This window comes from Oncorhynchus mykiss, chromosome 23 (genome assembly GCF_013265735.2).
Source record: "Oncorhynchus mykiss isolate Arlee chromosome 23, USDA_OmykA_1.1, whole genome shotgun sequence".
NCBI lineage: Eukaryota > Metazoa > Chordata > Actinopteri > Salmoniformes > Salmonidae > Oncorhynchus > Oncorhynchus mykiss.
This window is the reverse complement of record NC_048587.1, coordinates 61,918,796-61,940,442: the sequence shown is the minus strand read 5'-3', so window position 1 is coordinate 61,940,442 and position 21,647 is coordinate 61,918,796. Positions and strand designations below refer to the sequence as shown.

Sequence of the window (21,647 nt, the reverse complement as noted above, 5' to 3'; positions counted from 1 at the left end):
CCTACCCACTCTGTATCTATAACAACATGTATGTTGACATACCTTCCTACACACTCTGTATCTATAACAACATGTATGTTGACATACCTTCCTACCCACTCTGTATCTATAACAACATGTATGTTGACATACCTTCCTACACACTCTGTATCTATAACAACATGTATGTTGACATACCTTCCTACACACTCTGTATCTATAACAACATGTATGTTGACATACCTTCCTACACACTCTGTATCTATAACAACATGTATGTTGACATACCTTCCTACCCACTCTGTATCTATAACAACATGTATGTTGACATACCTTCCTACCCACTCTGTATCTATAACAACATGTATGTTGACATACCTTCCTACCAACTCTGTATCTATAACAACATGTATGTTGACATACCTTCCTACCCACTCTGTATCTATAACAACATGTATGTTGACATACCTTCCTACCCACTCTGTATCTATAACAACATGTATGTTGACATACCTTCCTACACACTCTGTATCTATAACAACATGTATGTTGACATACCTTCCTACCCACTCTATATCTATAACAACATGTATGTTGACATACCTTCCTACCCACTCTGTATCTATAACAACATGTATGTTGACATACCTTCCTACCCACTCTGTATCTATAACAACATGTATGTTGACATACCTTCCTACCCACTCTGTATCTATAACAACATGTATGTTGACATACCTTCCTACCCACTCTGTATCTATAACAACATGTATGTAAAGAGTAAACGTAACCATTGGATTAAGTAGCTGCACGTCCAAACGAAACACGAGGAAAACGCTGACTACAAATGGAACCTTACTCCCTATTTAGTGGTCTACTTTAAACCAGGGCCCCTATTTAGTGGTCTACGTTAAACCAGGGCCCCTATATATTGACCGTGATGTTATCTGATGGTGTCAGGATTTAAATTCAAATGTCAGCCACCCTCAATGTGACACACTATGATTAGAGGACTCTATTTGACATCAGGGCACTCAGCTCAGACTGTGTGTGTGTGTGTGTGTGTGTGTGTGTGTGTGTGTGTGTGTGTGTGTGTGTGTGTGTGTGTGACCTTCCTGCAGTCCTAATGGCTGTCAGTGAACACTTGTCTACCAGTTATCGGTACATTAGGGCTCTCTCCATCAAGCTGCCTCCTCATTAGATTAGAGCTCTCTCCACCAAACTGTCTCCTCATTAGATTAGGGCTCTCTCCACCAAGCTGCTTCCTCATTAGATTAGGCCTCTCTCCACCAAGCTGCCTCCTCATTAGATTAGAGCTCTCTCCACCAAGCTGCCTCCTCATTAGATTAGAGCTCCCTCCACCAAGCTGCCTCCTCATTAGATTAGACCTCTCCCCACCAAGCTGTCTCCTCATTAGATTAGAGCTCTCTCCACCAAGATGCTTCCTCATTAGATTAGGCCTCTCTCCACCAAACTGCTTCCTCATTAGATTAGGCCTCTCTCCACCAAGCTGCCTCCTCATTAGATTAGGGCTCTCTCCATCAAGCTGCCTCCTCATTAGATTAGAGCTCTCTCCTCCAAACGGTCTCCTCATGAGATTAGAGCTCTCTCCACCAAGCTGCTTTCTCATTAGATTAGGCCTCTCTCCACCAAACTGCTTCCTCATTAGATTAGAGCTCTCTCCACCAAACTGTCTCCTCATTAGATTAGGGCTCTCTCCAGAAAGCTGCCTCCTCATTAGATTAGAGCTCTCTCCACCAAGCTGCCTCCTCATTAGATTAGAGCTCTCTCCACCAAGCTGCCTCCTCATTAGATTAGACCTCTCCCCACCAAGCTGTCTTCTCATTAGATTAGAGCTCTCTCCACCAAGATGCTTCCTCATTAGATTAGGCCTCTCTCCACCAAACTGTCTCCTCATTAGATTAGGCCTCTCTCCACCAAGCTGTCCCCTATTTAGATTAGAGCTCTCTCCACAAAGCTTCCTCCTCAATAATTTAGGGCTCTCTCCAGAAAGCTGCCTCCTCATTAGACTAGAGCTCTCTCCACCAAGCTGTCTCATCATTAGACTAGAGCTCTCTCCACCAAGCTGTCTCATCATTAGATTAGAGCTCTCTCCACCAAGCTGTCTCATCATTAGACTAGAGCTCTCTCCACCAAGCTGTCTCATCATTAGACTAGAGCTCTCTCCATCAAGCTGTCTCATCATTAGACTAGAGCTCTCTCCACCAAGCTGTCTCATCATTAGACTAGAGCTCTCTCCACCAAGCTGTCTCATCATTAGATTAGAGCTCTCTCCACCAAGCTGCCTCCTCATTAGATTAGAGCTCTCTCCACCAAGCTGCCTCCTCATTAGATTAGAGCTCTCTCCACCAAGCTGCCTTCTCATTAGATTAGAGCTCTCTCCACCAAGCTGCCTTCTCATTAGATTAGAGCTCTCTCCACCAAGCTGCCTCCTCATTAGATTAGAGCTCTCTCCACCAAGCTGCCTTCTCATTAGATTAGAGCTCTCTCCACCAAGCTGTCTCATCATTAGATTAGAGCTCTCTCCACCAAGCTGCCTCCTCATTAGATTAGAGCTCTCTCCACCAAGCTGCCTCCTCATTAGATTAGAGCTCTCTCCACCAAGATGCCTTCTCATTAGATTAGAGCTCTCTCCACCAAGATGCCTCCTCATTAGATTAGAGCTCTCTCCACCAAGCTGCCTTCTCATTAGATTAGAGCTCTCTCCACCAAGATGCCTTCTCATTAGATTAGAGCTCTCTCCACCAAGCTGCATCCTCATTAGATTAGAGCAGAATAAGAACATGTTGTTTTCTCCTATTTCCACAATATTCATGACAATGGAATGTTTGCATCTAGTTGGATGTCAGTTTGATTAACATGGCCATTTTGCCGTAGATAAATGACAGAAAGGCAGCGGACATTAAGGTTCTAACACTGGAGGAACAGAACATGATTTCCTACTACTGTTTGTTATACCAGCGCCTTGTCCAATGGGTGTACTTGTACATCAGGCTGCCTCACACTACAGAAAGAGTTTTTACTTTACAGTTCATTATATTTGACCCAGAGGTTCAGCCAGTGACGGCAGGCACAACCCAAGTTAGATTTAGCTCTTGGAAAATGAATTCTCCACATTATTTCCTTCATTTTCTTCCTTCAGTCTCATTTAAACTATAAAGATTGGGACACAGTGTTGCCAGGTCTGTAAACTACAGAGATTGGACAGTGTTGCCAGGTCTTTAAACTACAGAGATTGGACAGTGTTGCCAGGTCTGTAAACTACAGAGATTGGACACAGTGTTGCCAGGTCTGTAAACTACAGAGATTGTACACAGTGTTGCCAGGTCTTTAAACTACAGAGATTGGACAGTGTTGCCAGGTCTGTAAACTACAGAGATTGGACAGTGTTGCCAGGTCTGTAAACTACAGAGAGTGTACACAGTGTTGCAAGGTCTTTAAACTACAGAGATTGTACACAGTGTTGCCAGGTCTGTAAACTACAGAGATTGGACACAGTGTTGCCAGGTCTGTAAACTACAGAGAATGGACACAGTGTTGCCAGGTCTGTAAACTACAGAGATTGGACACAGTGTTGCCAGGTATGTAAACTACAGAGATTGGACACAGTGTTGCCAGGTCTGTAAACTACAGAGATTGGACACAGTGTTGCCAGGTCTTTAAACTACAGAGATTGGACAGTGTTGCCAGGTCTGTAAACTACAGAGACTGGACAGTATTGCCAGGTCTTAAAAATACAAATATTGGACAGTGTTGCCAGGTCTTTAAGCTAGAGCGATTGGACACAGTGTTGCGAGGTCTGTAAACTACAGAGAGTGTACACAGTGTTGCCAGGTCTGTAAACTACAGAGATTGGACACAGTGTTGCCAGGTCTGTAAACTACAGAGATTGTACACAGTGTTGCCAGGTCTGTAAACTACAGAGATTGGACAGTGTTGCAAGGTCTGTAAACTACAGAGATTGGACAGTGTTACCAGGTCTTTAACTACAGAGATTGGACACAGTGTTGCCAGGTCTGTAAACTACAGAGATTGGACAGTGTTGCCAGGTCTTTAAACTACAGAGATTGGACAGTGTTGCAAGGTCTGTAAACTACAGAGATTGGACAGTGTTGCCAGGTCTGTAAACTACAGAGATTGGACAGTGTTGCCAGGTCTGTAAACTACAGAGATTGGACAGTGTTGCCAGGTCTGTAAACTACAGAGATTGGACAGTGTTGCCAGGTCTGTAAACTACAGAGATTGGACAGTGTTGCCAGGTCTTTAAACTACAGAGATTGGACAGTGTTGCCAGGTCTTTAAACTACAGAGATTGGACAGTGTTGCCAGGTCTGTAAACTACAGAGATTGGACAGTGTTGCCAGGTCTTTAAACTACAGAGACTGGACAGTGTTGCCAGGTCTTTAAGCTACAGAGGGTTCTACGTAGAACCAAATAGGGTTCTACCTGAAACCCCCAAAAATATTTTCCTATGTAAACAGCTGTTTAGGAACCCTTCTTTTCTAAGTGTAGCATAGTGCCATACTGTATTTGTGTTCTTAACTGGACACATTACTGGATTCATAGTCAGTGACTGCACCTGAAATTCCCTTTATAGTGCACTCCTTTACCCTTTATAGTGCACTCCTTCTCCCTTTATAGTGCACTCCTTTACCCTTTATAGTGCACTCCTTTACCCTTTATAGTGCACTCCTTTACCCTTTATAGTGCACTCCTTCTCCCTTTATAGTGCACTCCTTTTCCCTTTATAGTGCACTCCTTTTCCCTTTATAGTGCACTCCTTTACCCTTTATAGTGCACTCCTTTACCCTTTATAGTGCACTCCTTTACCCTTTATAGTACACTCCTTTACCCTTTATAGTGCACTCCTTCTCCCTTTATAGTGCACTCCTTTACCCTTTATAGTGCACTCCTTCTCCCTTTATAGTGCACTCCTTCTTCCTTTATAGTGCACTCCTTTACCCTTTATAGTGCACTCCTTTTCCCTTTATAGTGCACTCCTTTTCCCTTTATAGTGCACTCCTTCTCCCTTTATAGTGCACTCCTTTACCTTTTATAGTGCACTCCTTTACCCTTTATAGTGCACTCCTTCTCCCTTTATAGTGCACTCCTTTACCCTTTATAGTGCACTCCTTCTCCCCTTATAGTGCACTCCTTTACCCTTTATAGTGCACTCCTTTACCCTTTATAGTGCACTCCTTTACCCTTTATAGTGCACTCCTTCTCCCTTTATAGTGCACTCCTTTACCCTTTATAGTGCACTCCTTTTCCCTTTATAGTGCACTCCTTTACCCTTTATAGTGCACTCCTTCTCCCTTTATAGTGCACTCCTTTACCCTTTATAGTGCACTCCTTCTCCCTTTATAGTGCACTCCTTTACCCTTTATAGTGCACTCCTTCTCCCTTTATAGTGCACTCCTTTACCCTTTATAGTGCACTCCTTCTCCCTTTATAGTGCACTCCTTCTCCCTTTATAGTGCACTCCTTTACCCTTTATAGTGCACTCCTTCTCCCTTTATAGTGCACTCCTTTACCCTTTATAGTGCACTCCTTTTCCCTTTATAGTGCACTCCTTCTCCCTTTATAGTGCACTCCTTTACCCTTTATAGTGCACTCCTTCTCCCTTTATAGTGCACTCCTTCTCCCTTTATAGTGCACTCCTTCTCCCTTTATAGTACACTCCTTTTCCCTTTATAGTGCACTCCTTTTCCCTTTATAGTGCACTCCTTTACCCTTTATAGTGCACTCCTTCTACCTTTATAGTGCACTCCTTCTCCCTTTATAGTGCACTCCTTTACCCTTTATAGTGCACTCCTTTTCCCTTTATAGTGCACTCCTTTACCCTTTATAGTGCACTCCTTTTCCCTTTATAGTGCACTCCTTCTCCCTTTATAGTGCACTCCTTTACCCTTAATAGTGCACTCCTTCTCCCTTTATAGTGCACTCCTTTTCCCTTAATAGTGCACTCCTTCTCCCTTTATAGTGCACTCCTTTACCCTTTATAGTGCACTCCTTCTCCCTTTATAGTGCACTCCTTCTCCCTTTATAGTGCACTCCTTCTCCCTTTATAGTGCACTCCTTTTCCCTTTATAGTGCACTCCTTTACCCTTTATAGTGCACTCCTTTACCCTTTATAGTGCACTCCTTCTCCCTTTATAGTGCACTCCTTCTCCCTTTATAGTGCACTCCTTTTCCCTTTATAGTGCACTCCTTTACCCTTTATAGTGCACTCCTTTACCCTTTATAGTGCACTCCTTCTCCCTTTATAGTGCACTCCTTCTCCCTTTATAGTGCACTCCTTCTACCTTTATAGTGCACTCCTTTTCCCTTTATAGTGCACTCCTTTTCCCTTTATAGTGCACTCCTTTTCCCTTTATAGTGCACTCCTTCTCCCTTTATAGTGCACTCCTTTACCCTTTATAGTGCACTCCTTCTCCCTTTATAGTGCACTCCTTTACCCTTTATAGTGCACTCCTTCTCCCTTTATAGTGCACTCCTTTTCCCTTAATAGTGCACTCCTTCTCCCTTTATAGTGCACTCCTTTACCCTTTATAGTGCACTCCTTCTCCCTTTATAGTGCACTCCTTTACCCTTTATAGTGCACTCCTTTTCCCTTTATAGTGCACTCCTTTACCCTTTATAGTGCACTCCTTCTCCCTTTATAGTGCACTCCTTTACCCTTTATAGTGCACTCCTTCTCCCTTTATAGTGCACTCCTTTACCCTTTATAGTGCACTCCTTCTCCCTTTATAGTGCACTCCTTTACCCTTTATAGTGCACTCCTTCTCCCTTTATAGTGCACTCCTTCTCCCTTTATAGTGCACTCCTTTACCCTTTATAGTGCACTCCTTCTCCCTTTATAGTGCACTCCTTTACCCTTTATAGTGCACTCCTTTTCCCTTTATAGTGCACTCCTTCTCCCTTTATAGTGCACTCCTTTACCCTTTATAGTGCACTCCTTCTCCCTTTATAGTGCACTCCTTCTCCCTTTATAGTGCACTCCTTCTCCCTTTATAGTACACTCCTTTTCCCTTTATAGTGCACTCCTTTTCCCTTTATAGTGCACTCCTTTACCCTTTATAGTGCACTCCTTCTACCTTTATAGTGCACTCCTTCTCCCTTTATAGTGCACTCCTTTACCCTTTATAGTGCACTCCTTTTCCCTTTATAGTGCACTCCTTTACCCTTTATAGTGCACTCCTTTTCCCTTTATAGTGCACTCCTTCTCCCTTTATAGTGCACTCCTTTACCCTTAATAGTGCACTCCTTCTCCCTTTATAGTGCACTCCTTTTCCCTTAATAGTGCACTCCTTCTCCCTTTATAGTGCACTCCTTTACCCTTTATAGTGCACTCCTTCTCCCTTTATAGTGCACTCCTTCTACCTTTATAGTGCACTCCTTTTCCCTTTATAGTGCACTCCTTTTCCCTTTATAGTGCACTCCTTTTCCCTTTATAGTGCACTCCTTTTCCCTTTATAGTGCACTCCTTTTCCCTTTATAGTGCACTCCTTCTCCCTTTATAGTGCACTCCTTTACCCTTTATAGTGCACTCCTTCTCCCTTTATAGTGCACTCCTTTACCCTTTATAGTGCACTCCTTCTCCCTTTATAGTGCACTCCTTTTCCCTTAATAGTGCACTCCTTCTCCCTTTATAGTGCACTCCTTTACCCTTTATAGTGCACTCCTTCTCCCTTTATAGTGCACTCCTTTTCCCTTTATAGTGCACTCCTTCTCCCTTTATAGTGCACTCCTTTACCCTTTATAGTGCACTCCTTTACCCTTTATAGTGCACTCCTTCTCCCTTTATAGTGCACTCCTTTACCCTTTATAGTGCACTCCTTTACCCTTTATAGTGCACTCCTTCTCCCTTTATAGTGCACTCCTTCTCCCTTTATAGTGCACTCCTTCTCCCTTTATAGTGCACTCCTTCTCCCTTTATAGTGCACTCCTTCTCCCTTTATAGTGCACTCCTTCTCCCTTTATAGTGCACTCCTTCTACCTTTATAGTGCACTCCTTCTCCCTTTATAGTGCACTCCTTCTCCCTTTATAGTGCACTCCTTTTCCCTTTATAGTGCACTCCTTCTCCCTTTATAGTGCACTCCTTCTCCCTTTATAGTGCACTCCTTCTACCTTTATAGTGCACTCCTTCTCCCTTTATAGTGCACTCCTTCTCCCTTTATAGTGCACTCCTTCTACCTTTATAGTGCACTCCTTCTCCCTTTATAGTGCACTCCTTCTCCCTTTATAGTGCACTCCTTCTACCTTTATAGTGCACTCCTTCTCCCTTTATAGTGCACTCCTTCTCCCTTTATAGTGCACTCCTTTTCCCTTTATAGTGCACTCCTTCTCCCTTTATAGTGCACTCCTTCTACCTTTATAGTGCACTCCTTCTCCCTTTATAGTGCACTCCTTTTCCCTTTATAGTGCACTCCTTTACCCTTTATAGTGCACTCCTTCTCCCTTTATAGTGCACTCCTTTTCCCTTTATAGTGCACTCCTTTTCCCTTTATAGTGCACTCCTTCTCCCTTTATAGTGCACTCCTTTTCCCTTTATAGTGCACTCCTTTTCCCTTTATAGTGCACTCCTTCTCCCTTTATAGTACATTACTTATGACCAAAGCCCAAGTAGGGTGGCAGGTAGCCTAGCGGTTAAGAGGTTGGGCCAGTAACTGAAAGGTTGCTGGCTCGAATCCCCGAGATGACTAGGTGAAAAATCTGTCGATGTGCCCTTGGCCAAGGCACTTAACCGTAGTTGCTCCTATAAGTTTCTCTGGATAAAAATGTAGGGCACTATATAGGGTCCCATTTGGGATGCATACCTTGACTGTAGGTTAACCCTTATTAAAGGTGACTGCTTGGAAAACCCATGCACTAAACCAGCCAGCTACTTAGAAAATATCCTTTTAAGAACTTATCAGAGCTCCACCGCCTCTCTGGAACATCCAGCAGAGTAGATAGATACACTTTGTAAAGCTATTGATTATTATCACCCTAATGTGAAAATCCATTCGCAAAGGAAGACACAAGCTTTTTCCCCCAGCAGGATTTCCATTTCATTAACTTCTCCCTTTTACTTCCTTGCTGTTCTTCACTATCTTTCATCTCTCCACTGTTGCCTCTCAACCGATCCCTGAGACTGTGGAGCAGACCTGGGTTCAACTAGTATGTGTTTTCTTTCACGTACTTTGAGTGTTTGATTTGAGCCTGCCTGTAGTGCCAGCTAGGTGGGGTTTGCACTTTTGGTACTATTATATTGGTCCCGTTGCTCTACGCCAGGTCAATCAGGCTCATTTGAAATATTTGAAAGAAAACAGATACTATTTGAAACCAGGTCTGATGCCCTGAAGTTTTGTATCCTTTACACACATCTGTGCCAACATGATCCTTACTGTGCTGGCCATATAAAAACGCCATCCTTTCAAACAAGAACAAGTGTCCAGCAACAACGGTCCATGTGAATGACTAACCAGGCCAGTGCAGTACAGCTCGGCACGGCTCAGTAGTGTGAAACGAGTATTAGAGTACTGTATGTATGGGTCTAACCTTCCTCTACACAGCAGGACCTGTCACACTGTATGTCTTATATGCTTCACAGGAGGTTGGTGGCACCTTAATTGGGGAGGACGGGCTTGCGGTAATGGCTGGAGTGGCAATCAGTGGAATGGTATCAAACACATCAAACACATGGTTTCTATGGTTTCCTTGTGTTTGATGCCATTCCATTAGCTCCGTTCCAGTCATTATTATGAGCCGTCCTCCCCTCAGCAGCCTCCTGTGATACGCATGTATTATGTATAACTATAATGTTATATATTATATATAACATATTGTGTCTATATCTTACCATCATCACACAGCAGGCCCTGTCTTCCGTAAGGGCAGAGACACACAGCTTCCTGGTGGGACTTGGGGATACAGGTGGCTCCGTGACCACAGGGGCTCCACTCACAGGCTGTGAACTGGCAGAGCCGACCAGAGTAGAGAGGAGGGCACTCACAGAACCAGTCCTCTGCATCACTATACACAGGGAGAGATAGAGACAGACACACACAGAGAGGAGAGATCATTAGGACCAAGGGGAAATGGACCCTGGTAGTTCTAGTGATGTGTTTCTATCTAGGAGAGAGAGAGAGAGAGAGAGAGACAGAGAGAGAGAGAGAGAGAGAGAGAGAGACAGAGAGACAGAGAGACAGAGAGAGAGAGAGAGAGAGAGAGAGAGAGAGAGAGAGAGACAGAGAGACAGAGAGACAGAGAGAGAGAGAGAGAGAGAGAGAGAGAGGGAGACAGAGAGAGAGAGAGAGAGAGAGAGAGAGACAGAGAGACAGAGAGAGAGAGAGAGAGAGAGACAGAGAGACAGAGAGAGATAATCAAAAAATCAACAACTTCATGAATGAAAACACTGTATTAAACTCTGTGATGAATCAATAGAGACGAGTTAAGACATGAACAATATCTCCATCAGTCCCAGATGGAACACATCCAGTATGAATCCATACTGGAGCTCTGCAGAAAGGAGCTGCCGCGTTAGAAGGATGGACTGGCTGGTTGAGGAGATGGACAGGTGTTATGTCATAGATTTAATTCAGATAACACATCAGATTCAACAGCAGGTGTGTGTGTGTGTGTGTGTGTGCGCGCGCGGCATGTACATATGTGTGTGTGTGTGTTCTGCCTCTTTCAGCTCCTTACAAAAATGTAAACACATCTGCGCTTTCAGTGAATGCAGATAATAACCACTGTCCCAAACGGCACCCTATTCCCTATGAGTCCTGGTCAAAAGTAGTGCTCTATATAGGGAATAGGGCACCATTTAGGATGCACATAATAACCTGCAGGAAACCAATGATTGGGAGTGGTTGAGCAAACATATGGCCCAAAAAGTATACACATGACTCTCCTACCCTATCCCCTTCTCCTTTTCTCAATTCATATTCATGCGGTTGCTTTATCTCTGGGTTGGAGAGGAAGTGGAGGCTAGGCTAGTCATATTATTTACACTTCATAAGCTCCTCTGTAAGAGGCACACACTTTTCAAAGGTATAATATCAGATAGAGAAGGCATTGGTGGGGTTTCACGTCTATAAATGAATAATGGGCCGTGAGCAGCCAGCACTGCTGGATGTATTTTCCTTCACTTTCTCCTCCAGAAACGGGCTTCTAGAAATTAAATATTTACCTTCTGTCGCTGGAATTTAGAACTGTTGGAATGACTGTATGGAACGCGGCTTAGAAGGAAGGGAAATAGACTGTAAAGTCGAGTCTTGTTTTCAGCATAAATGTCACACTGACTGTTAACGGTGGTAAATATTATCAGTCAAATAGCATCCTAACCCCTAATATAGTGGCCCTACTTCTGCCACTATTTCTGTCACTACTTGAGAACTTGAAACAGCGAGTGTCCTCTTTGATGATCTTCTTCATCTCCTTCCATGTGGTGGTCAGTGTGATCATGACGGTCTCGTCCCAGCTTCAGGTCAAAGGAAGTGCACTATATAGGGAATAAGGAGCCACCTGGGACGCGGGAATGAATGACCCAGTAATGTTTCTCAATGTGAACAGACGTAATTCACACACTTATTTAAATAACAGCTGATGACTTGTTACAATGAATATTAAACTAAATTATGACATAGTAGGCAGTACATTTTCCTTTTAAGAATTTGCTAAACGTTTTAATCTATTTTCATTCAAATATTAATGATATTTATTTAACATAGTAAATGTAACATAGTAAATGTTACCATATTAACATGTTAATCTCATGTGTACTGTAGATCTAAGACAGTGGCAGGTCACAGGAAGCTTCTGAAACACCACCCTAACATAGATATTATGCATAATACTGTATGTAGTACACTATATAGGGAATATGGTCCCAAACTCACTGCACTATATAGGGAATATGGTGCCAAACTCACTGCACTATATAGGGAATATGGTCCCAAACTTAGTGCACTATATAGGGAATATGGTCCCAAACTTAGTGCACTATATAGGGAATATGGTCCCAAACTTAGTGCACTATATAGGGAATATGGTCCCAAACTTAGTGCACTATATAGGGAATATGGTGCCAAACTCACTGCACTATATAGGGAATAGGGTGCCAAACTTAGTGCACTATATAGGGAATATGGTGCCAAACTTAGTGCACTATATAGGGAATATGGTCCCAAACTTAGTGCACTATATAGGGAATATGGTCCCAAACTTAGTGCACTATATAGGGAATATGGTGCCAAACTTAGTGCACTATATAGGGAATATGGTCCCAAACTCACTGCACTATATAGGGAATAGGGTGCCAAACTTAGTGCACTATATAGGGAATATGGTGCCAAACTTAGTGCACTATATAGGGAATATGGTCCCAAACTTAGTGCACTATATAGGGAATATGGTCCCAAACTTAGTGCACTATATAGGGAATATGGTGCCAAACTTAGTGCACTATATAGGGAATATGGTGCCAAACTTACTGCACTATATAGGGAATATGGTCCCAAACTTAGTGCACTATATAGGGAATATGGTCCCAAACTTAGTGCACTATATAGGGAATAGGGTGCCAAACTTAGTGCACTATATAGGGAATATGGTCCCAAACTTAGTGCACTATATAGGGAATATGGTGCCAAACTTAGTGCACTATATAGGGAATATGGTGCCAAACTCACTGCACTATATAGGGAATATGGTGCCAAACTTAGTGCACTATATAGGGAATATGGTCCCAAACTTGGTGCACTATATAGGGAATATGGTCCCAAACTTAGTGCACTATATAGGGAATATGGTCCCAAACTTAGTGCACTATATAGGGAATATGGTCCCAAACTTAGTGCACTATATAGGGAATATGGTCCCAAACTTAGTGCACTATATAGGGAATAGGGTGCCAAACTTAGTGCACTATATAGGGAATATGGTCCCAAACTTAGTGCACTATATAGGGAATATGGTGCCAAACTTAGTGCACTATATAGGGAATATGGTGCCAAACTCACTGCACTATATAGGGAATATGGTGCCAAACTTAGTGCACTATATAGGGAATATGGTCCCAAACTTGGTGCACTATATAGGGAATATGGTCCCAAACTTAGTGCACTATATAGGGAATATGGTCCCAAACTTAGTGCACTATATAGGGAATATGGTCCCAAACTTAGTGCACTATATAGGGAATATGGTGCCAAACTCACTGCACTATATAGGGAATATGGTCCCAAACTTAGTGCACTATATAGAGAAAGGGGTGCCATTTCAGACTTATACACAGAGTTTAGGGTCAGCAGGAACTAATGATGACACGATCATCAGCTGTAAGGTCAGTGTCCTGCTTTATGGACCTCCGTTAAACATCAATTCCATTCTGATTGAGCTTTAACACACTGCTCAGTCAGGTGGTAGGCTTTAAGTGTTAACCACTCATGTGGCTCCTGCAGGATTAAGTGACCGCCACTCTCTTCACTGGCAACTAAATGTGTCTGACCTGTTATCTAAAAACTGCCACATGATGGTATGTCTGACCTGTTATCTAAAAACTGCCACATGATGGTATGTCTGACCTGTTATCTAAAAACTGCCACATGATGAACACGTATGTCTGTGTTAAAACGTGTTCAGTGTAATATACAGTACATAGTCTACTTTAACTGGGGCATGTTGGATTTGTATACAAAATACACTATATATACACAAAAGTAAGTGGACACCCCTTCAAATGTATGGATTTGGCTATTTCAGTCACACCCGTTGCTAACAGGTGTATAAAATCAAGCCATGCAATCTCCATAGACAAACATTGGCAGTAGAATGGCCTTACTGAAGAGCTCAGTGACTTTCAATGTGGCACCGTCATAAGATGCCACCTTTGGGGCGGCAGGGTAGCCTAGTGGTTAGTTAGAGTGTTGGACTAGTAACCGGAAGGTTGCAAGTTCAAATCCCCGAGCTGACAAGGTACAAATCTGTCGTTCTGCCCCTGAACAGGCAGTTAACCCACTGTTCCTAGGCCGTCATTGTAAATAAGAATTTGTTCTTAACTGACTTGCCTAGTTAAATAAAGGTTAAATAAAAAAATGTTTTAAAAAAAGCTACCACCTTTCCAATAAGTCAGTTCGTCAAATTTCTGCTCTGATATAGCTGCCTCGGTCACCTATAAGTGCTGTTATTGTAAGTGGAAACAACAACGGATCAGCCGTGAGGTGGTAGCCCACACAAGCTCATAGAACGGGATCGCAGAGTGCTACAATGATTAGCGTGTAAAAAAAATCTGTCTTCGGTCGGAACACTCACTACCGAGTTCCAAACTGTCTCTGGAAGCAACGTCACCACAAGGACTGATCGGGAGCTTGATGAAGTGGGGTTCCATGGCCGAGCAGCGGCACACACATCACCACACGCAATGATAAGCGTCGGCTGGAGTGGTGTAAAGTTTGCCGCCATTGGACTCTGGAGTAGTGGAAATGCATTATCTGGGGTGATGAATCACGCTTCACCATCTGGCAGTCCGACGGACGAATCTGGGTTTGACAGATGCCAGGAGAACGCTACCTGCCCCAATGCATAGTGCCAACTGTAAAGTTTGGTGGATGAGGAATAATGGTCTGGGTATAAGTGAAATCTTTATGCTACAGCATACAATGACACTCTAGACAATTCCATGCTTCCAACTTTGTGGCAAATGTTTGGGGAAGGCCCTTTCCTGTTTCAGCATGACAATGCCCCCGTGCACAAAGCGAGGTCCATACCGAAATGGTTTGTCAAGATCGGTGTGGAAGAACTTGACTGGCCTGCACAGAGCCCTTACCTCAACCCCATCAAACACCTTTGGGATGAATTGGAACAGGCCAAATTGCCCAACATCAGTGCCCACCCCCTCTAATGCTCTGAATGGGCTGAATGGAAGCAAGTCCCCGCAGCAATGTTCCAACATCTAGTGGAAAGCCTTCCCAGAAAAGTGGAGACTGTTATAGCACATAGCTATTACATAGAAAATGTCTGTAAGAAGACAAAGATAGCGTATCTCTCTAAGATAAGCAGATGTCTGCCAAACCCCAATACCATGATGACCTTATTATATCGGACATTCGACTCTGTCTGTGTCCCAAATGGCACCCTATTACATGTATAGTGCACTACTTTTGACCAGGGGTCTGGCAGGGAATAGGGTCCCATTAGGGAGTCAGCCTCTACTAATGAAGTGGCAGTTGTAAGGCTCAGATCTAAAGACATGTCAGATGATGACTGCAGTCCAATACACTGTGAAATGCTGCCATGGTCGTTATTTGTCATTAATACAATGAGTGTGGTGATTGATTATGTAGACAGACAGACAGGATAATGTAGTAGACATCACCCAAGCCATTTGTCTATATATGGGGGTTGTATATTTTCCAATAGGATGTTGTGTATTTCCAATAAGATGTTGTGTATTTTCCTATAAGCTGTTGTGTATTTTCCAATAGGATGTGGTGTATTTTCCTATAAGCTGTTGTGTATTTTCCAATAGGATGTTGTGTATTTTCCAGTAGAATACTGTGTATTTTCCAATAGAATGCTGTGTATTTTCCAATAGGATGTTATCCATTTTCCAATAGAATGCTGTGTATTTTCCAGTAGAATACTGTGTATTTTCCAATAGGATGTTATGCATTTTCCAATAGAATGTTGTGTATTTTCCAGTAGAATACTGTGCATTTTCCAATAGAATGCTGTGTATTTTCCTATCGGATGTTGTGTATTTTCCAATAAGATGTTGTGTATTTTCCTATAGGATGTTGTGTATTTCCAATAAGATGTTGTGTATTTTCCAATAGGATGTTGTGTATTTTCCAGTAGGATGTTGTGTATTTTCCTATAGGATGTTGTGTATTTTCCTGTAGGATGTTGTGTATTTTCCTATAGGATGTTGTATATTTTCATATAGGATGTAGTGTATTTTCTAATAGGATGTTGTGTATTTTCCAATAGAATACTGTGTATTTTCCAATAGGATGTTGTGTATTTTCCTATAAGCTGTTGTGTATTTTCCAATAGGATGTGGTGTATTTTCCTATAAGCTGTTGTGTATTTTCCAATAGGATGTTGTGTATTTTCCAGTAGAATACTGTGTATTTTCCAATAGAATGCTGTGTATTTTCCAATAGGATGTTATCCATTTTCCAATAGAATGCTGTGTATTTTCCAATAGGATGTTATGCATTTTCCAATAGAATGTTGTGTATTTTCCAGTAGAATACTGTGTATTTTCCAATAAGATGTTGTGTATTTTCCAATAGGATGCTGTGTATTTTCCAATAGGATGTTATCCATTTTCCAATAGAATGCTGTGTATTTTCCAGTAGAATACTGTGTATTTTCCAATAGGATGTTATGCATTTTCCAATAGAATGTTGTGTATTTTCCAGTAGGATGTTGTGTATTTTCCTATAGGATGTTGTGTATTTTCCTGTAGGATGTTGTGTATTTTCCTATAGGATGTTGTATATTTTCATATAGGATGTAGTGTATTTTCTAATAGGATGTTGTGTATTTTCCAATAGAATACTGTGTATTTTCCAATAGGATGTTGTGTATTTTCCTATAAGCTGCTGTGTATTTTCCAATAGGATGTGGTGTATTTTCCTATAAGCTGTTGTGTATTTTCCAATAGGATGTTGTGTATTTTCCAGTAGGATGTTGTGTATTTTCCTATAGGATGTTGTGTATTTTCCTGTAGGATGTTGTGTATTTTCCTATAGGATGTTGTATATTTTCATATAGGATGTAGTGTATTTTCTAATAGGATGTTGTGTATTTTCCAATAGAATACTGTGTATTTTCCAATAGGATGTTGTGTATTTTCCTATAAGCTGTTGTGTATTTTCCAATAGGATGTTGTGTATTTTCCAGTAGAATACTGTGTATTTTCCAATAGAATGCTGTGTATTTTCCAATAGGATGTTATCCATTTTCCAATAGAATGCTGTGTATTTTCCAGTAGAATACTGTGTATTTTCCAATAGGATGTTATGCATTTTCCAATAGAATGTTGTGTATTTTCCAGTAGAATACTGTGTATTTTCCAATAAGATGTTGTGTATTTTCCAATAGGATGCTGTGTATTTTCCAATAGGATGTTATCCATTTTCCAATAGAATGCTGTGTATTTTCCAGTAGAATACTGTGTATTTTCCAATAGGATGTTATGCATTTTCCAATAGAATGCTGTGTATTTTCCAGTATAATACTGTGTATTTTCCAATAGGATGCTGTGTATTTTCAAATAGGATGTTATGCATTTTCCAATAGAATGCTGTGTATTTTCCAGTAGGATGTTGTGTATTTCCAATAAGATGTTGTGTATTTTCCTATCGGATGTTGTGTATTTTCCAATAAGATGTTGTGTATTTTCCTATAGAATGTTGTGTATTTCCAATAAGATGTTGTGTATTTTCCAGTAGGATGTTGTGTATTTCCAATAAGATGTTGTGTATTTTCCAATAGGATATTGTGTATTTTCCAGTAGGATGTTGGGTATTTTCCTATAGGATGTTGTGTATTTTCCTGTAGGATGTTGTGTATTTTCCTATAGGATGTTGTATATTTTCCAATAAGATGTTGTGTATTTTCCAATAGGATGTTGTGTATTTTCCAATAGGATGTTGTGTATTTTCCTATAGGATATTGTGTATTTTCCAATAGGATGTTATGCATTTTCCAATAGAATGTTGTGTATTTTCCAGTAGAATACTGTGTATTTTCCAATAAGATGTTGTGTATTTTCCAATAGGATGCTGTGTATTTTCCAATAGGATGTTATCCATTTTCCAATAGAATGCTGTGTATTTTCCAGTAGAATACTGTGTATTTTCCAATAGGATGTTATGCATTTTCCAATAGAATGCTGTGTATTTTCCAGTATAATACTGTGTATTTTCCAATAGGATGCTGTGTATTTTCCAATAGGATGTTATGCATTTTCCAATAGAATGCTGTGTATTTTCCAGTAGGATGTTGTGTATTTCCAATAAGATGTTGTGTATTTTCCTATCGGATGTTGTGTATTTTCCAATAAGATGTTGTGTATTTTCCTATAGAATGTTGTGTATTTCCAATAAGATGTTGTGTATTTTCCAGTAGGATGTTGTGTATTTCCAATAAGATGTTGTGTATTTTCCAATAGGATATTGTGTATTTTCCAGTAGGATGTTGGGTATTTTCCTATAGGATGTTGTGTATTTTCCTGTAGGATGTTGTGTATTTTCCTATAGGATGTTGTATATTTTCCAATAAGATGTTGTGTATTTTCCAATAGGATGTTGTGTATTTTCCAATAGGATGTTGTGTATTTTCCTATAGGATATTGTGTATTTTCCAGTAGGATGTTGTGTATTTTCCTCTAGGATGTTGTATATTTTCCTATAGGATGTAGTGTATTTTCTAATAGGATGTTGTGTATTTTCCTATAGGATGTTGTTAATATCTGTTATGTGTGTTGTGTGGTTTTCACGCACTACTTTCAGCCTGAACTTTAGATTGTTTATGTGCTGCATGGCGCTGAACAGTAGTTACTTGAACTGCATCTTACAATACATGATTGTCTGGAAGGCATTACATTTACAGTATGTGGTTAGAGTTCAGAATGACGTTGTGTATATTGACGTCTTATTCCACCACTGCAGGGCCAGCGATAAACATCCTGGAGCTTCAGCTGGGCAGTACTACATACAGACACGTTCTTAATCTTTTGACTCAGTGCCCAGCCAAAACGTAAAGTTACCACTGTTACGGTGACTAAGGCCAACTAAACAGCTAAAGTTTCCCTGTAGCAGTTTCAGCGAGTCAAAGCTGCAGAATCCGAAGCGGGAAACCGTGCTAGATGGATGGGTCATGATTCTGTTGAACCGAGAACAAAACCTCATGGCCAGCTATAACCGTCCACCTCCGCTTTACATTTCCCTGCTATGATTCAGCAGGGGTTTGTTTCAACAGGGTTATTTGACATGTTTTATAAAATCACCCGTGGTACTGACAGCTTATTATTTTTACTCGTCAAATGTGTGTGTGTTGGAGAACACTGTGAAATATGGAGAACTTTTTAACCCAGTTTGATCATGACCTCGGTAGCTATGCCTCACAGTGACTCAATTTGACAAGTTTCAGGGAGTGAATGTATGGTATAGTTTTATAATGTAGGGTGCAGTTTGTGTTTCATGAGGAAAATGAATGTATCATTGAAATGAATACTGCATTCTGAATCCATTCTGAATGCAAAGTAAAACCTTTGGGCGGATATTTTTTGCCTTAGTACATTTTATCTCAAAAGTGTTTGCACTAAGTAGGTGATCAAGCCAAACTGACTAAGGCAATAGACTACAAAGCTAAATCCCATCAAGAGCTGCATTTAAAACACCAACTTGCACTTAATTTGAAGCCTTGAGACAACTGAGACATGGGATTGTGTATGTGTGCCACTCAGAGGGGGAATGGGCAAGACAAAAGATTTAAATGCCTTTGAACGGGGTGTTGTAGTAGGTGCCAGGCGCACCGGTGTGTGTCAAGAACTGCAATGCTACTGTTTTTTTTTACGCTCAACAGTTTCCTGTTTGTATCAAGAATGGTTCACCACCCAAAGGACATCCAGCCAACTTGATACAACTGTGGGAAGCATCAGAGTCAACATGGGTCAGCATCCCTGTAGGGGGGTGCAACTCTATATTAGAAAGGTGTTTTTAATGATTGGTATACTCAGTTTATGACATTGGGCACCACACAACTTGATTACTGAGAGCTCATCTGACAGAGATATCATGTGCAGGCCAATCCATTATTCAGTAGTTAATCTGCTACTCAACAGATTAAATATGTAGCCTTTAATAATGAATAGCAGTGCGTTTGTTTGTGAGGTTCCTGTAACGTTCTTGTCCTTCTATGGTAGAGGAGACTACGAGAAGTCCTTTATGTGTGGAACGGTGTGTTTGTGTGTGTGGAACAATGTGCTTGTGTGTGTGGAACGATGTGTTTGTGTGTGTGAAACAGGGTGTGTTTGTGTGTGTGAAACAGGGTGTGTTTGTGTGTGTGAAACAGGGTGTGTTTGTGTGTATGGAACGGTGTGTCTGTGTACGTGCATGTGTGTCGGTTCACACACAGATACTATGATATGTGTGTATGTGATTTACATATTCACAACAATCACTAAACATAAACACACTTTGTAATCAAATGATTGCGTGAAGGTAAAATGGGAAAACCCTTTTGTTACCACCCATATTTAATGTAATCAAGCCTCTGATTACAGCAATTAAGAACTAAAGTGTGTGTCAACCCTACCACATCCCCTTATCCATCCACACCTTCACTACATCTGGTAGCCATTCCACCCCAGCCAGCCAGCCAGTCAGGCACCAGCCAGCCACCAGCCAGCCAGCCATCAGCCAGCCAGCCAGTCAGCCATCAGCCAGCCAGCCAGCGAGGCACCAGCCAGCCACCAGCCAGCCAGCCATCAGCCAGCCAGCCAGTCAGCCATCAGCCAGCCAGCCAGCGAGGCACCAGCCAGCCAACCAGCCAGATGCCAGCCAGGCACCAGCCAGCCACCAGCCAGCCAGCCATCAGCCAGCCAGCCAGTCAGCCATCAGCCAGCCAGCCAGCGAGGCACCAGCCAGCCAACCAGCCAGATGCCAGCCAGGCACCAGCTAGCCACCAGCCAACCAGCCAGCCAGCCAGTCAGGCAGCCAACCAGCCAGCCAGTCAGGCAGCCAGCCAGGCAGCCAGCCAGTCAGGCAGCCAGCCAGCCAGTCAGGCAGCCAGCCAGGCAGCCAGCCAGTCACCAGCAAAGCAGAGTTTTAACAAGACTTCTTCTGCTGCTTTATTAAAGAAGGTAACAGTTTACAATAAGGTTCCTCAAGGATGTATTCGAAGTCCCTTATCTTTTGTGTGGATTCCTTGAATTTAGGACATTTCAAAACACAACAAACAGAATGAACATACCCATACAATAACTTATTAAAACAGTAGCCAATGTATCTATAATTCAACTCCTACACTTCTTTTGAATGTGTATGTCCTCCAGAATTCAAAGACGTTTCTGCAACCAACTCTTTAATGAGTCATTTTCTTTCTGAAGTATCCTTAGGGGAACGTTGTACATCATCACTATAGGCTGCAGCATTGTCTGATTATAGGCCTGAGTTCCAAATGGTACCCTTTTCCCTTTATAGTGCACTACTTTGGACCAAAGACCTATGGGCATAGGGTGCCATTTGTAGGGAATAGGGTGCCATTTGGGACGTATACATAGTCTTTGTTGGTTCCTCATTGAGAATTCGGCCTAATGATTATTCCTAGGACCTTGAGTTGTTTCTTTTATAAACTACAGGCAATGTGCAATGTTCAGTCTTAATAATAATAATTATTATTCACTGCAGGTAGATTGTATGTTTTCAAATTCTATAAGAATATATATATTTATATATATATGTATGTTTTATATAGAGCTTTTTATTACAAGTAGAATCCAAAGATGCTGAGCCGTAGACATTTATGATAAAACACAATTCTATCATTACATCTCAGTAATATGCAAATGTCGACAGGCTGTAGAAGACAGAACGATGACATTAAGACAGGAAGCAATCAAATCGCCAGCCATTATGCCCACAGC

At 41.6% G+C, this 21,647-nt stretch overlaps 1 protein-coding gene across 1 annotated transcript in view; it reads right to left on the bottom strand.

Moving 5' to 3' along the window:
- The window catches only part of LOC110516873 (protein eyes shut homolog), a 167,192-nt gene that overhangs the window by 50,214 nt on the left and 95,331 nt on the right, over positions 1–21,647 (bottom strand). The window contains exon 6 of the mRNA XM_036960954.1: positions 9,846–10,018. Within this exon, the coding sequence (XP_036816849.1) occupies positions 9,846–10,018 (173 nt within the window). The remainder of the gene's footprint in view (positions 1–9,845; positions 10,019–21,647) is intronic.